The 18,322-nt window shown below is 40.0% G+C and overlaps 1 protein-coding gene across 2 annotated transcripts in view; it reads right to left on the bottom strand.

Annotated features, from left to right (window-relative positions):
* SEMA3A (semaphorin 3A) overlaps positions 1–18,322 on the bottom strand; it is a 334,819-nt gene that overhangs the window by 31,462 nt on the left and 285,035 nt on the right. For both annotated transcript variants that reach the window (XM_063926932.1, XM_063926933.1), the window contains exons 12-14: positions 16,673–16,764; positions 9,544–9,585; positions 2,935–3,092 (exon numbers count right to left, since the gene is read on the bottom strand). In XM_063926932.1, coding sequence (XP_063783002.1) covers positions 2,935–3,092; positions 9,544–9,585; positions 16,673–16,764 — 292 coding nt within the window. The remainder of the gene's footprint in view (positions 1–2,934; positions 3,093–9,543; positions 9,586–16,672; positions 16,765–18,322) is intronic.

Here is an 18,322-nt window from a genome sequence, read left to right as displayed (position 1 = left end):
CACTACTGCAGGTAAATATTTATATAATATAATGAATGACGGACCTGCTGGACACTGTCAGCAGAATGCGTTTATAGAATAAAAAAAAAAACACCACAGGAGTGTTTAACTTTTTCAGGCAGACAATATACTGGTGGTCACTGGTCAGTCACACTGGCAGCAAAAGTGTGCACTGTACTCCTGCTATAACTGCACCCCAGTCTCCCCCACAATTCAGCTGTGTGAGCAGTGAGCACTCAGCACAGTCAGATATACATAGATGATATTATCATGCAGCACACTGAGGCTGAGCACAGATATGGTATGTGACTGTGTATCGTTTTTTTTCAGGCAGAGAATGGATTATATTAAATAATAAATAAAACTGGTGGTGGTCAGTCACTAGTAACTATCAGCAAAACTCTGCACTCTGAGTACTCCTAATGCTCCCCAAAATTACTAAGTAATTAATCAACTCAAGTGTCTCTATCTATTCTAACGGAGAGGACGCCAGCCACGTCCTCTCCCTATCAATCTCAATGCACGTGTGAAAATGGCGGCGACGCGCGGCTCCTTATATAGAATCCGAGTCTCGCGATAGAATACGAGCCTCGCGAGAATCCGACAGCGGGATGATGACGTTCGGGCGCGCTCGGGTTAGCCGAGCAAGGCGGGAAGATCCGAGTCTGCCTCGGACCCGTGTAAAAAGGCTGAAGTTCGGGGGGGTTCGGATTCCGAGGAACCTAACCCGCTCATCTCTACTCTCTATAGTAACTCCTGGTTGAGGGATCCACTCATAAATTAATAAATAATTCCAACAACTTGGCTAGGACATTTCTCCAGTTTGCTACAGTCACTGTATGTGCAGTATAGTTTACTGGGTGTTGGTATGCAGTGATCCCTTGTGGATATCTCAGCCTAGGATTATTCCGTGCATTGCTGGAGGGAAGAACCGGATGAACTGCTGCAGTGCTAATCCAATAGTGGAGCAAATGTCCAAACGATGCCAGTGCAGATCGCAGAAGTCCAGATGGATAATGGAGAGTGGTTCGGGTGTCAGAAAAAAGAGGGTGGAAATGGCTCAACACGTTTCGCTGGTTATTTGACCTCCAGCTTCCTCAGGAGCCAAGTTTTTGGAATTATTTATTAATTTATGAGTGGATCCCTCAACCAGGAGATACTATAGAGAGGTGACTATTATCTTTTTAAATACAGCATGTGAACTTTTAATATAATTTTACTATTGTTCTCTTTTATATATGTAATAAATTGTGAATATTCTTTATAAAATAAACCGTAATTTTGTTAGAAATCTGTCTACAGCCAGCGCTGGTTTATTCACTTAATTTTCCCAGTACAGCTTAATATGGTGTTGGGGGCATAACTGTGCAGGGTATAATATATTAGCAGATGTGTTACTGTGTGAAGCATAACATGGTGCCCAGGGTATAACTGTGTGGGGCATAATACGGTGTCAGGAGCATTAGTGTATGGGGTGTAAGGTAGTATTCTGCTGCAAGGCAACGCCCCCTTGCACATATATCCTTTTTAGGATGACCGGGATTGTGGGTTGCATTTCTTTCAATCTTTCATGTTCACATTGCCTAGAAACAGCCCAGTGTGTATGTGTGTGTGTGTATGTATTTCTAAATTTGTCCATAATATTGTTATTGTTTTTGTTGTTTTGTTAGTAAAACTTTTTTGGGTAAATAAAGATTATACTCTTTGATATTCTTTTCTTTTGTTTTTTTTTAATATGCTGAGATTTAGTTTTACATAATGCCAGTAGAACTTCATTCACAAATACAAGCTGGGCAGACAAAGCTTGGTCTAAATAGTACAAATGTCATTGTAAAAAATGGCTAGAGGATTTGCGAAGTCAGGACACAGCAAAGGGGATTAGTCTCTGAACTGAGCTGTAAATCCGCTTCTAATCATCTCACTCAGCTTCCTGTATACAAAAGTCAAGTATTCTTGGTGTAGAGACACTTGGTTGCATCAGTCATGTCAGCTGTTATAGAGGGATAATCACTTATTTTCTGCTGTGGATAAAAGTCATTTCATAAAAAGGCTGAAAAGCAAGTGCCGTGTGTCGTCTTTGCCTTGGAAGGTTGTTTATTGAATAGATTACTTACAGTCTACTTTGTGCATGCTAAGAACAGCTAGCAACATAGCATAGAGGTGATTCAATTTGTTCAAGGGCATTGTTAAACGAAAGCAATAACATTTAAATGCATGTACCCATTGCAAATAAGATTGTTGTCTTAAGCAGAGCATTTGTTTTACTACAATCCGCTTCCTGCTGTATCCATACAGTTATTTCTAACATCACAATAAAACTACTGTACGTGCACTTGTGGATTCTTCATAATAATTCCTACTATGATTTTGTGTTTATTTTTGTAACTCAAATATTTCAGAGAAAATATCTGGGTAATTATATAGATCTATTTATAGATTTAACGAAGATATCAAACAAATGCCATGTGTGGAAATTAAGTCAACAGATGAGTTTATGAAATATGAACCACAAAGCATGTTCATGCAGCTAAGTGGTAACTTTGTCTGCGCTCAACTGTTGTCCAAACTCTTTGATATGTAATGAATGAGAAGAGAACCTCTGTTCAAAGGCAGTGAATAGAAGTTATTCAATTATATGTTAATTAATGTATTAATCTCTATGCTTTCATGATTTCATCTCTTCAGCAATTTGTTCTAGATTTGTTTTTCCGTTTTAATATATAAGGTAACTTTCAGGGCAAAAGTGCATATGCATGTTTGATGCCACAAAGTAAAAAACAGCACATACCATTTGCCTTTTTTTGTGATTTTCCCTTTAACACCGCATGGCCATATGTTATGGAGATTATGACATGTTAGAAGAATGTAAAGGATGCACCGAGTGGAATGCTGAGAAGACTAATACAATAAGCAGTATGTCTTAGAGTTTATTACCTTTTAGCAGTAGGAAAGTAACGGGAGCATGAAGAACCATCCCAGGCACAATAGGGGTCCCTGGCAAGACAACATTCAGCGCATGCTTTTCCATAAACATCACAGCGGTGTAGTGGGAGTTGGGAAACTCCCATTGAGGAACCAATGTACAGTTGTTGCTGTCAAATGGAAATTTTACTATTAATGATAACCTTGGTAACAGAAAATCATATGCTTAAATAATTTGCAATACACATCTGCAAAATAACTGCAAACATATATAAATCACTAAACGTACATACAGTAAATAATGGAAAGTTCAGAATTCTAACAAAAAGGTAAAATAGCAATACAGAGATGACAGCAACTCCTATTGGTATGAGTGATTGTTAAACTTAATATCGTTAAACTAAACCTACAGGAAGCAGTCATGTTTATATACTTTAAACAGCTACTGTGCAGAAGAATAATCCATGTAAATGAGGATCCTGTTCTAAAGAGGATATAGCTTTGACTATTTTACTTCATTTTGCAATAAATGTATAAACATTTATACCCCTTTCACACAGCACAAATAACCCGGTATCGACCCTGTATATTGCCGGATCAACGCGGGTCGCTGTGCAGTGTTAAACGGGTCACTGCCGAACTCCCAGCATTCAACCCAGGAATAAAGAAGGGTTATTCCCGAGTCAGGTACAGTGTGAATGGGTTGCTGGGTTGATTCTGGTATACAAAAGGAATGCAATAAAAGATGCAAAATAGTAATAAGAGCAGCTAAAATTGTAAATGAAAGCAAATTGCTATAGAGAGTAAAACCAATCCTTAAATTTGTTATAAATATGTAAACAGTAAAAGGTTAAAGAAGGAGAATGTAGGCTCATTAAAAGATGAATTGGGAGCTATGATAAATGACGACATATTAAAAGCGGAAATATTGAACAACTTTTTTCCTCAGTATTCACCAGGGAGGATGAGCCGGTAACAGTAGTGCATAGCGACAGGGAAGGAAATGAGTCATGGCTTGATGCTTGTTTAAGTGAGGAAGTAGTCCGGGAGAGACTAAGCAAGGTAAAGATTAATAAATCACCAGGCCCAGACGGTTTTCTTCCGAGGGTTAATAGGGAGTTTAGGTCACAGCTAGCAAAACCCTTATACTTGATTTTCCATAGTTCAATTAGATCAGGCATGGTACCAAAGGACTGGCGCATAGCTGAGGTAGTGCCTTTATTTAAAAAGGGAACAAAAAGTAATCCTGGAAACTATAGACCAGTTAGTTTAACCTCTATAGTGGGTAAAATATTGGAAGGCATTTTGAGGGATAGCATAGAGGAGCACCTACAGGCTACTAAGTTTATTAGCATAAGTCAGCATGGGTTTAAAAGGACAGATCATGTCAAACCAACTTAATCAGCTTCTGCGAGGAAGTGAGCGAGATTCTTGATCAGGGAAAAGCAGTGGACGTGGTGTATTTAGATTTTGCAAAAGTCTTTGATACAGTGCCTCATAGGAGACTGATCAACAGATTAAGGGAACTTGGCCTAGGATATACTATTTGTAAATGGTTAAGTAATTGGCTGGATAATAGAATACAATGAGTAGTGGTCAATGGGATGCTCTCCAGCTGGGCACAAGTAGTCAGTGGAATACCACAAGGGTCCGTTCTTCGCCCACTGCTGTTCACTATATTTATCAATGATCTAGGAATAGGCCTGGAAAGCACAGTGTCAATCTTTGCAGATGATACTAAACTGTGTAAGGTAATTAATTCAGAAGGCGATGTGGAGTCTCTACAGAATTACTTATTTAAACTTTAAACCTGTGCATCTAAATCAGAGATGGGGAACCTGTGGCCCTCCAACTGTTGCTAAACTACACATACCAGCATGCCTTGCAACAGTTTTGCAATTTGGCCATCCTAAAACTTTTGCAGGGCATGCTGGGATGTGTAGTTTAACAACAGCTGGAGGGCCAAAGGTTCCCCATCCCTGGTCTAAATGGAGAATGAGGTTCAATATAGAAAAATGAAAAGTTATGCATTTTGGGACAAAAAACACACTTGCATCCTATACTTTAGATGGGGAAAATATAGGGGTGACTATGGTGGAAAAAGATTTGGGAGTGCTCATAGATAATAGGCTTAATAACAGTACACAATGTCAAATTGCAGCAAAGAAGGCTAGTTACGTGCTAGTAGTGCATTAAACGGAGCATTGAGAAAAGGGATGAGGATGTAATCCTGCCGCTGTACAAATCATTGGTACGTCCGCACCTGGAATATTGTGTTCAGTTCTGGGCACCGTATTATAAAAAAGATATCGGGGAACTAGAAAGAGTTCAAAGAAGAGCTACTAAATTGATTAAAGGGTTAGAAACACTGGAGTACGAGGAAAGGCTTACTTGGTTAAATATGTATACATTAGAAAAGAGGCGACTAAGAGGAGACATTATTAATATCTTCAAATATGTAAATGGTCATTACAAGGAACTAGCAGCAGATTTGTTTATTAAAAGAACTCTGTATAGGACGCATGGGCACTCGCTGAGGCTAGAGGAGAGGAAAGTCTGTACACAACGTAGGAAAGGGTTCTTCACAGTAAGGGCAATTAAGATTTGGAACTCCCTGCCAGAGAAGGTAATAATGGCAGACTCTGTAAATGCATTTAAAAACAGATTGGACAAATTTCTAACTGAAAAATGTATCCAGGGCTAAGGCCTTTAACATATTGACATTAAATTATCTGGGAGTGGTAAGATTCATTGCTGTCAATTGGTACTAAACCATTACTCCAGCAGGCGCATAATAATATAAACAGATTAACACAGAATACAGGTTGAACCTGATGGGCATTTTGCCTCTTTTCAACCTCTCTGACTATGTAACTACTGTATGTAACTATGTAACCCCGGACCCGTTCACAGTATAGGCAGAGGTGGCGTGGAGATGATCTAATCTCCCAGCGACGCCTCTGCCCCCAATGCCAGCTCTGTCCCTGCCCCCAATGGGTTGGGAAGCTAGTCTGAAATGGTCCAATGCTGGGTCGCACCCAGGAAGGACCCGTTTCCAATTTCCGGGTGCGAACCGGCTTTGCAATGTGAAAGCGGTTATTATGCACAGAAAATCTCCACTGGCCAATTTATGAAGAAATAATGTAAATGAAATGACTGACTTCAAAAAAAAAAAATAATTAATGCTTAATTGTGAGATTGGAGTAATACTGCCACATAATACATTTTCAAAATGTATAATTTGTTCAGCTCCCCTTAAACATACACTGCATTAGCACTGCAACCAACATACCAGAAGTAGTTTTAATCTGTGTAGTCTAGATTACATAATGAGGGCAGAAGACCGATTTGTTTATGTGCGTTAGCATAAATTTGAAGTTTAATGCAAACTTTGTAAATAACTTTTATACCTTCTCTTTTGTACCTTAATCATTGTATGCAAAAAGCAGTTAAACATCTATATATATAGCCAAAGAGCTTTAGGCAGTAGCCCAGGATGTATAATGGATGATCCACCACTGTGTAGCAGTATTGTTATACACAGCATAATTATCCATTGACAGTACAGCACAGTATTCTCATTTCACATGATGTGATGTTTTATGAGAACAATAAAATTCTGCAACTGAATCCAGTTGCAGGACGTTATGACTAATGCGTTTTCCATCAACAAGGGAGATAGTAGTCCCCATTCACTTAGCGTAGCTCTGCCCAAGACTTTTAAAGACTAAACTTTAGTAGATGTTTCTGGAGTTATAGAAAGTATACATGTTGTGATGAATTTAATTGTAGTCCTGCCAGCACAACAGATCCTTCCCTCCTCTCAAATAAAACCTGTTCCATTGCCAAATACAATTAACTCAAACAGACAAAAAAAATCCCATATGGACAGTGCAAGCTGTTTCCAAACTGCATTGTGACATTTGTTTAAATATTTGTAATATCACTTCTAAACAGCTCAAAATATCCAGTTTGTATTTTATTAGATTAAATTTAAATTCAGGTTTACGCAATAGTGCATAAAGTGTGACCACTTATATTATACGATAGCATAAAACTACGTGACAGCTTCACCATAATCCTCATTTAATATAAATTCTTTGTTGCATTGTGTTGGATATGTATTATGCATAACTTCATCTGGAATTTGAGAACACTGCATTTGAGCGTGAAAAGAAAGTATCATGGGACAGCAGGCCATTTAATGTCTGACTCTAACTTCTGCTTTCGAAGTTTAAAAATATATACAGTAGGTAAATAAAGTCACTATACAGTTAGAATGAATTACTTTTGAGAACTACTTTCGTAATTTCTGAATATAACAGAAAGCATTCACCACAGGCCTTATTAACTGGTTCTTGTATTAAATAATTTTTTTGTAAAAAGATAAAAATAACCAGCATGACTTCAATGGCAGTCATAAATTCATAAGGCTGGCAATCTTTTAAAATAAAATAAAATGAAAACTGGGCAGCATGCCACCAATAATTCACCCTTATCCAGTCTCTGCACTACACATCCTACAATGGAAAGAACTGCTAACACCAAAGGATAAAACACAACATTTTGCAAACTAAGTTTTCCTGTTCAGTTAGTAACTTTTTTTTTATTGAGATAGTAAAATGTAGTCTCTCCAGATGGTATTAATGCTGTAGCCTTCTTAAGATGTATGCTGGAACATCCAGAGCTTGTTGGAGATGCAGCACTGCTTTAGGCTCCCTGTTTCATTTTTTTGTGTGGTATTGCCCCATGTTATGCCATTTGTAGGAGAAAGTTTTAATCTTGTCCAGAGCTATTATGGAATGAGATATACCCAGTGACCCCTTATTCTGGATACTAAATTTTATTAATGAGCCTGTAGTTGCTACAAATACAGTAGCATTGTTAAAGTGGTCATTCTAGTTTATTGGAGATCCTCTTCACCACCCTCACTCAGAAAGGGATTTCAGGACTAGCTCTATATAGCTATGGATTACCTACTTCTACTGAAGGCTGAGAAACATGAGCAATTCTGTGCTGTTTGGGGTCCCTGGCTAGTTTGTGCACACACCTGCACATTGACAGATGCACCAGATCTCTGCTAACAATCCTAGGACTGGTCTTTACTATGGCTGGAGAATCCCATCAGGCTCGGACTGGCCCATAGGGGTACAGGGGAAACCACTGGTGGGCCCCACTGCCTGGGGGCCCACCCTCTCAATTATACATTATGAATATGTTACTTTATACTGCACAGGACTATGGTGTATTTTTTACAGGGCATTGTTGTTAATAATCTGGTACATTATCATGCGTGCACTAACAGTATTTACTATATATATTATTTATCAAGGGGCCCAGACATGCACTAATGGTTATCCAAGCCTCTAAGAATGGGCCCCTAACACTGCATTTCCCCGGTGGGCCCTTCATGCCCCAGTCTGACACTGAATCCCATGCTCATGTTTTCCCTGTTATGAGCTATACCAGACTAGTTTTATTGCAGATTATGAGAAGGATACCTGCTCTCTATTATTAAAGTTATCTAAACATATTGAAATATTCCTGAAGTAAAGATCAGATCAGTATGGAGGTCTATGATGGTAAGTGGGACCAGCTGCCATAGAAAATAATGGTACAGAAGCAGTTTTTGAACAGATAACTACTAGTCACCACTGCTTTATAAATTAATTTGGGATCATATAATTCTCCAGAGGGGATTGGTATGTGATCCCAGCAGACAGGACACCAGCATCTCGATGGTCATGATCCCGACATGGGTTAGATAATTATTCTACCACCCCCCTAACCACTAGCCTAACCCAACCCCCCACACCTTGGTGGTGCCTAACCCTAACCCCCCTTTCTGCAGCCTAAACCTAACCCCCTCCCCCAGTAGTGCCTAATCAACCCCTTCCCAAACAGCCTAACCCTAACCTCTCCCTCCTGCAGTATAACCCTAATTCCAGTTGGGTGGCTCCTAAACCTAATACCCCAACAGCCAAATCCTAAGCCTCCTGATTATACTTACCTTTGTGATCCCGGCTGTCAGTATTCCGGTGTTGGGATGCTGACAAGGTTGAGATTCTGGCTTCAGTGGTTCTGAAGGGTGTCAAGATTCCAGCGTCGATATTTTGACTGCCAGAATCACGACAGCCATGATCTTGAATGTATACCATCCATGGGGTGTTTGTTATTTTTAAAAATTGTTCAATTAATTACCAATTCATTCAAATTAATTGGTGAAATCAATTTGCCTGCCCTAGCCAGGAGTATCAATACAGATGTATCATATTAGCAAAGCATCCTTTTAGTCATCAATATAAGGGCTTTAAAATACGTCAATTCTTTGGAAATGTTTAACACATGAAAAGTGCCAGCATCCAAGAAAAACTCTGACGCAGGTTCACGGTTAACTAAGTGACATGATTATACAGTGTTTATAGCAGAATAGCAATATGTGCCTCTAAATGTTTCCTTTTTATGTGGCCTTTAATGATACTATTCTAAAACCAGTCAAAGTGTACCAAAGGGATGTGACATCACAAGTAATACGTCGGTGAGTGCCAGGATGCTGTCAGGAAAACATAAAAAGGCTGTACTATAATGGAAACATAGAGAGAATTAAAAGCCATTGCATACTTGCTTTGTGGAGATCTCCATGGCTGAAATAGGACTTGGCTCCTACAGGGGAAACACAAAGCACAGGTTAGCAGAGTCTACCTTATGTTTAGAATTACAGAGCATAATATTCCTTGTTTATAACAATGGAGAGAATATATCTTACTTTGTTTTGTTACTAAGTAACAGCAAAAAAACACTTGCACTATGCCTTAGAGAGACATTTAGAAACCACACAATGTGTGCTTTTTATATAGAATTTATTTTTGAGATATGGAAGACAACACACTTTTTTGATAATAAATTACAACTGTGTAAAGCACAGCTGTCCTTACAGCAAATCAGAAAGTTAACATGAATGCAGCTGTGTCACTCAAAATAGTACAGTGATAAAAGGATTGAGGTTTACTGATTCTGTGTGTACACATGGGGGTTGGAATCAAGCATGTAATGAGCATTCTGCTCTCTAGCTCTGATAATCCTAGAAATAAAGTATGTAAGTAGAGGTACAGATGTAGCCACACTCACTGTGGCTGACCGCATGCATGCCCGTCGTGTCTGTGAATCTAAGTCACACTGATGCCTATTAATAATGTATTGAGCAACACTTGGGTGAGCCCAACACGGGTGTAACTAGGCGCACTGGGCATGCAAATGTGGCCATGGCAAAGCCTCGATGAGTGTGACTACATCTGTGTACACACAGTTTCTTATAAGTGGTCACTACACTTTGGGAGATACTGGGGGTAAATTTATGGCTATAATCTCTACAGTATGGGGAAAGGCTTTTCAATTAAACAGTCATTTTCCCGTGCCTAAAAATGGGGGGGGGGGGGGGGGGGGGGGAGTCATGCGTGGAAACCCACGTATTCCTTGTAAAATGCGAGGTTCAGTCCAACATCTGCATTCACATGCTGGATAATCCATGCTAATTGAATTGCTCTGGTATGGCTGATTGAAAATCCCCCCATTGTGTCAGTTTTCATACTGTTTGCAGCATTCATGAGTATTAAGATCTCTACATATGTAGTAATGGACCAATAGTCCTATATATGTGCTACACTATGTAGACAAAAGTAATTGGTCCTAAATCCACTATGGTGGTCTTTCCGAGTTGTTCGCTCGGTAATTTTCTCCGCATCGCATAGATTTTCCGCTAACTGCGCATGCGCAATGTTCGCACTGCGACTGCGCCAAGTAAATTTGCTATGCAGTTAGGTATTTTACTCACGGCATTACGAGGTTTTTTCTTCGTTCTGGTGATCGTAATGTGATTGACAGGAAGTGGGTATTTCTGGGCGGAAACTGGACGTTTTATGGGAGTGTTTGAAAAAACGCTACCGTTTCTGGGAAAAACGCGGGAGTGGCTGGATAAACGGAGGAGTGTCTGGCCGAACGCTGGGTGTGTTTGTGACGTCAAACCAGGAACGACAAGCACTGAACTGATCGCACTGGCAGAGTAAGTCTCGAGCTACTCAGAAACTGCACAGAGAAGTCTTTTCGCAATATTGCGAATCTTTCGTTCGCAATTTTGAGAAGCTAAGATTCACTCCCAGTAGGCGGCGGCTTAGCGTGTGCAAAGCTGCTAAAAGCAGCTTGCGAGCGAACAACTCGGAATGAGGGCCTATGTCTTTTGTCATTTGTGCGTGGAAGATGTATGGTCATTGCAGGAGAGTACCTTGCTCTGAGAAACCCAGAGACCAGAGAGTGCTAACCTTGGGAGCTGCAAAAGAACAGGGTTTCTTTCATACCATTGCACACGAGTTTGAAATGACTACTAATGTGCTGATTTCAACAAGAACACTTTGCAGGGGGCTAATGCACTTGGATTTTATGGGTGAGCAGCTGCTCACAAACTTCTAATCACAAAGAAGAATGCAGCCTGTGATTATGATGGTGTAAAGTGCACTAAAACTGGAAAGTGGAACAATGACGGTGAGTGTTATGGAGTGACAAATCATGATTTTCACTTTTCAGATCAGATGGTGTGTTTGGGTTTGGCGATTGCCAGGAGAACGTCTAATGCCAGGCTGTACATTACCTACAGTAAAGCATTGAGATGGTAGCGTAATGGTGTGTGGCCGTATACGCTGGTTTGGCATGGGTCCACTAGTTGTAATGTATGGTCACATTAACTCTAAGAAGCACAGAGATGTTCTCAATAACTATGTGCTCCCTACATTGTGTCAGGTCTATGAAAATTACAAATGTTTTTATCAGGACAACAATGACACCTGTCATTTTTCTAGGGCAACATTGGACAGGTATACAGAAATTTGGTAATACGAATGGACTTGCCAGCTCAGAGTCCAGATCTTAACCCCTCTGAGAACCTCTGGGATGAATTAGAGTGACATATGCATTCTAGGCCAAAACAACCTTCTTCAGTGTTGCTGTGGGTCACTATACTTAAGGTGGAATGTCAGAACATACCACATGCTGTTGTCCAGGAACTTGTGGACAGTTTGTCAAGAAGGGTCTCTGCAGTAATTACTGCACGTGGAGCGCCTACAAAGTACTGAAGTCAATAAAATCTTATTAATCTATTTGCTGTCAGTGTCCAACCACTTTTGTCTACATAGTGTAGTTATAATCTCTATGGGCTGATGCAGGGTTGGAATAGGGTTGAGATTACTCAAAAGAAACATGCATAGAAATATAATATATTATCACCCATATGCTTTTCAAAATGTGTCCATTTCTGCATAGGACTATATTACTACTAGTCATCATTATCATCATGCATACAGTAAATGATCTTGCTGTATAATAAGATATACCCACTAGCAGGTTTATTTTCAATAACATGCTGGTCTATGTGGGTCGCTGATGCATGAATGCAGCCTTGATCATTTCCTACAGTAAGTGGCCCCAGTTCTTCTACCATAAGAGTAGAGGCACCTCAATTGCGTACAGCTTACTATAGCTGCAAATAGAGTATGCACAGTGAGAATTCATACACGATATACAATACAACTATGCAATAGCCACTATTTGTGAAGATCACAAATGTTTGCAAATTGGTTAGACTTTCCTCTCTGCAAGTACTTTGACAACCGCAATTGGCCACCAGTACAAACACTCGCAAACATCCACCAAGATTTATCTCACTCTTCTGCTTTTATTAGCTGGTGACATATCACCAAATCCAGGCCCCAACCACCTTTCCCTCTCACACTCTGCTGTCTCAAAACAACATAGAAATCCATCTAACCTCATAAATATCACGTGTCTCCCATACCCCTCCAAATCACTAAAATGTGCCTTATTGAATGCACGCTCTGTTTGTAACAAATTAACATCCATCCATGACCTCTTCATATCTCACAACTTTAATCTGCTGGCTATAACAGAAACATGGCTCACACAATCAGACACTGCCTCCCCTGCAGCACTGTCACATGGTGGTTTCCACTTATCACACACATCTAGGCCTAATAATAGTAAAGGTGGTGGGGTCGGAATCTTACTGTCACAGTTTTTCACATACACTGTTCTACCTCAGGTTCCATCACTCGCATTCACCTCATTTGAAGTTCACTCGATCAGGATTTTCACCCCCTTCTCTCTGTGTTTTGCAGCTATATATCGCCCTCCTGGGCAACCTAAACAACAATTTCATGAAGATTTCTCTGCCTGGCTCCCACACTTCTTATGCTCTAACATCTCCACCATCATTATGGGCGATTTCAATATAGCTCTTGACAGTCCACAATCTGTTCATGCATCCAAACTCCTCTCTCTAACCTCCTCTCTTGGCCTAACCCAATGGTTCGACTCCTCTACTCACCATGAGGGCCACTGCCTTGATCTTGTGTTCACCAGGCTCTGCTCAGTTTCTGAATTCACTAACACTCCTTTCCCTCTCTCTGATCACAACCTGATCACCTTCACAATCTCTTCTATTACTTTAAATTCTAGGACACTAAAACCAAGCAAGCCTCCTCTAACCCGCAGAAATACTAACAATATACATTTTCAACAACTTTCCACTTCTCTGCAACAACTGCTCTCACCAATCTCTACATTTACTACACCTGACACTGCTGTATCACACCTGCAACAGACCCTAGAGAGTGCCCTTGATGAAGTGGCTCCAGCTCCCCATCACACTCCACGTAGGCTTAGATGCCAACCATGGCACTCTAAATCAACAAGACACCTACAAAAACTGTCACGTAAAGTAGAATGTCAGTGGCGGAAATCTCAGAATCCAAGTGAATTTCTCACATATAAGACTACCTACCACTCCTATCGTCAGGCCCTGGACACTGCCAAACAAACATATTTCCAATCTCTCATCTCTTATCATGCCAACAACCCCAAGCGACTTTTTAATACATTTAAATCCCTTCTTTACCCTCCCTCACCTCCCCCACTAGCTACTATCAGTGCACAAGAACTTGCTTCCTACTTCAAGGATAAGATTGATAAAATCCGAGATGAAATGGTATGCTCTAACTCAGCCAGTGACATGCTCAATTCCCTACCTGAACCCTCTGGCACTTTCTCTTCATTTGATCCCACAAGTGAAGATGAAGTATCAACACTCTTTTCATCCTCCTACTCCCCTACCTCTAATCTTGATCCTATACCCTCACAGATCAGTAAAACTTTGTCTCCTGTGCTTATCCCAACCTTAACTAAAATCTGTAATCTCTCTCTCTCTCTCTACTGGTATCTTTCCCTCTCTGTTTAAACATGCAGTCATTACTCCCATTCTAAAAAAACACAACTCTGACCCAAACACACTCTCTAACTACCGTCCCATTTCTCAGCTACCCAGTCCCTCCAAGCTACTTGAGAGGCTTGCCTACACTCGCCTTACACACTTTCTTAACTCGCACAACTTATTGGATCCACTTCAGTCAGGCTTTCGTGCCCAACACTCCACAGAGACGGCACTAACCAAAGTAGTGAATGATCTAGTCACTGCTAGATCAAAAGGCCATTACACACTACTTATTCTTCTAGATCTCTCTGCTGCTTTTGACACTGTTGACCACTCTCTTCTCATACAAACATTACAATCCCTAGGTCTTCAGGACACAGCCCTTTTTTGGTTCTCATCCTACCTATCTAATCGCTCTTTCAGTGTTCACTTCTCTGACTCTACCTCCTCTTCTCTACCTCTATCAGTTGGAGTACCGCAAGGCTCAGTCTTAGGTCCTCTGCTTTTCTCAATCTATACCTCCTCTCTTGGTAAACTAATCAGCTCCTTTGGATTTCAGTATCATTTGTATGCTGATGATACTCAAATCTACCTATCCTCCCCAGATTTGTCACCACCAGTATTGGCTCGTGTCACTGGATGCCTGTCTGCCATTTTATCTTGGATGTCATCTCGCCACCTCAAACTCAACATTTCCAAAACTGAATTAATTATTTTCCCACCAGCTAAGAGTAGTTACCAACCTGATATCTCTCTAACTGTTGACAATGCAACTATCCACCCCACCCCACAAGCTCGTTGCCTAGGTGTCACCCTTGACTCTGAACTGTCCTTTGTTCCACACATTCAATCTGTCTCTAAATCATGTTACATGCACCTTAAAAACATATCCAAAATACGCCCTTATCTTACACAAGACACTGCAAAAACTCTAATCCATGCACTCATCATCTCCCGCATTGATTATTGTAATAGTCTCCTTACTGGTCTTCCCAAACATAGGCTATCACCACTTCAATCCATTTTAAATGCAGCTGCGTGGCTAATCTTCCTCGCCAGACGTTCTTCATCTGCTGATCCGCTCTGTCAGTCCCTCCATTGGTTACCGGTATTCTACCGTGTCAAATATAAAATACTTTTACTTACATACAAGGCTATTAACCAAACTGCACCATCATACATCATCTCACTCATCTCAAAATATCTCCCTACCAGACCTCTCCGCTCTGCACAAGATCTGCGTCTCTCATCCACATGTATTACCTGTTCCCACTCAAAATTACAGGACTTTACCTGGGCTTCACCCACTCTGTGGAATGCACTCCCACGCACAATAAGACTCTCCTCTAGTCTCCAAACCTTTAAACGTTCTCTGAAAACTCATCTCTTCAGACAAGCCTACCAAATTTCAGACCCACACACATAACCTTCACAGCTTCCCTATCAAGTTACATCCCCTCTGTACAGTCCACATAAACTCACATTTTGTCTTCCAACATTGCTGGGTGATCATATCATATACAACCCATTAAGAACCTAGCAACCTGGGGAACCATTATGTGACAGGTAGCATCTATCCTTGTGTATCAATGCCTATTTCCCTATAGATTGTAAGCTTGCGAGCAGGGCCTTCCTACCTCTGTCTGTCTGTCTGTCTTTGCCCAGTTTTGTTCTATAATTGTTGTTCTAATTGTAAAGCGCAACGGAATATGCTGCGCTATATAAGAAACTGCTAATAAATAAATAAATAAAATAAATAGACATACTGTACTTACCAGAATATATATACTGGACGTACTGATTAAACAAAAAAACTGAAATTCTACCCATAGCACAGGAAGACAACAATAAATATTCTCCATTTGTTTTCAATATATTTGAATTGTAAGACAGCATAAGTCTATATAATTGCAATATTCTATGACCTGGCCATTTGCCATTTATACATAGTATACTAAAATAATAAGATGGTTTAAAAATGTAATACAACGTACATCATTTCATTCAATAAAGGTGAATACATGTAAATTAGGAACTGACTGGTTAGTACTTTAGCTCTCACAATTTCACTTCTAACCAATTTTTCAAAAATAGCCCTCTAAATAGTAATAGATTAGAAAGGACAGTGTGAACGTATCACCACTAATACTGTATGTAAACAGTAGTGCACAGCTCACTAGATCTATGCTACACACATTATCATTACACAGAACCTACAACTTTACCTCAATTGCATTAATGTTTGCTGTCCTAATATATACTTATGTACACATATATTTAACAATATTTATTTAAGCATGATATTATGGAAAACAATTTCCACATTTATAAAATATATATGTTAAAATCATACAACAAGAAATGTGTTTGTTTCTGTGATAGCTAGTGACTTCAATGATTTTGGCTCAGTGACACAGAAATGTAGCTAACACTTGTACTGCTGAAAGCACATTACACCATGATTGTAAATGTACTCACCCTGAATACTGTCATTTCTTCCAGGAGCACTTCCTCCAAATCATGCCAGGTCTCCTTTGGCACTGAAACTACTTTCAAAACTGTCCCCCTATCTTTGGATGAAAAAAAATAATACTTTAATTGACATTTCTCTGTTATTGCAGGTGCACATTGGAAAATATCAAAGTTTATTTGTAAAATGGGTGGTATAGATGAAGTTTCTAAGACCATGGAATGAAAACAAATGTCACTGCATCCTTTTATTTTTCCTGGAGAATTTCAAACTTAGAGTCACTCAATCACTGGCATCTTAGAAAATGTGTTAGAAACCACTAAGTACATCAACAATAGAATAATGTCTTTTTTCCATAGTTTCAAGCAGTTCAAAATCAAATAAAAATAAACTACACTGAAGAAAAATGATCTACAATGGAAAGTAGCATAGATCTGGTCAGCCATGAAACTTAAACCTACTTGAGGCTCCATAATAGTGTCCTTCTAATGTGTGTTTTTACAAAATTTGATTGATGAGTAGAAATACTTTAAATCTCAATTAGAAACTTAGGTTGTGCATTTTAACCATGATGTAGGGGCCCTTTGATTATTTTGAAATATCTAGGTAATTCATTACTTTACTCTCCAATTCATTTGGCAATCTGTCAGTTTCTCACAAATACAGTATATTCTTAAGACTCCAAGAATGTCCTGGAGACTCATATATTCTTACTCTACCAGAATGTCCAGGAGATTCCTGAGAGAGCTGGACACCCTTCTGCATCCCGCACCAGAGCCGTAGGAAGGGGTGTGTGAGTGGTGCCATTCCTGCTCCATGGCACCTGCATGTAGCTAGCAGGTTGACCAGAAAAGGCACCCTGTGGTCAGTAGTGAGGTTGCAGTTCTGCTCTTAGCATCCAAAACTCTATAACTTCTGTGGTTGTCCACCACCTCTCACTTGACATCACATATTTGAGGGCGGGACCAGCACATGGTGACAGTGATCCCTACTTAGCACTGCCCCATACCCTTTCCTACTGCAACTAAACCGGATTATCATGGTCTCCCTGCATATTGCATAGCACATGTCACTATAGGGCAGATGTATTAAGCCTGAAGAAGAAGTGATAAAGCAGTGATAAGTGGAAGGTGAAAATGAACCAGCCAATCAGCTCCTTACTGTCAATATACATACTAGAGCTGATTGGCTGATGCATTATCACCTTGCACTTATCACTACTTTTTCGCTGTTTTATCACTTCTCCAGGCTTAATACATCTGCCCCAATGTATCCTGCACATATCATTTGTAATACACCCCTCTTCTCTACTCACTAGGAGGTCACAAAAGTAGTCAAGCATACATAGAATAATGTCCTGGATTTTAAAAATCATTTATTAATTCCATCACTCCTCAAAGATAGATAAACAAAAATTATATACAGCAGAGCTGGCCAAACCAGTCCTCGAGATCTACCAACAGTTCACATTTTCCAAACCACCTAGCTGGTGCTCAGGTGTAGTCATTACTAATACGATGTGCTGCATTCATTCCTAACTGACAATTCTACAGATCTCCAGGAGGCCTGGAAAACATGAACTGTTGGTAGATCTCGAGGACCGGTTTGGCCAGCCCTGATATACAGGTTGAGTATCCCTTATCCAAAATGCTTGGGAC

This window comes from Pseudophryne corroboree, chromosome 6 (assembly GCF_028390025.1).
Source record: "Pseudophryne corroboree isolate aPseCor3 chromosome 6, aPseCor3.hap2, whole genome shotgun sequence".
NCBI classification, from domain to species: domain Eukaryota; kingdom Metazoa; phylum Chordata; class Amphibia; order Anura; family Myobatrachidae; genus Pseudophryne; species Pseudophryne corroboree.
Note: the sequence above shows the minus strand (reverse complement) of the source record. Positions and strands in the feature narration are given on the sequence as shown.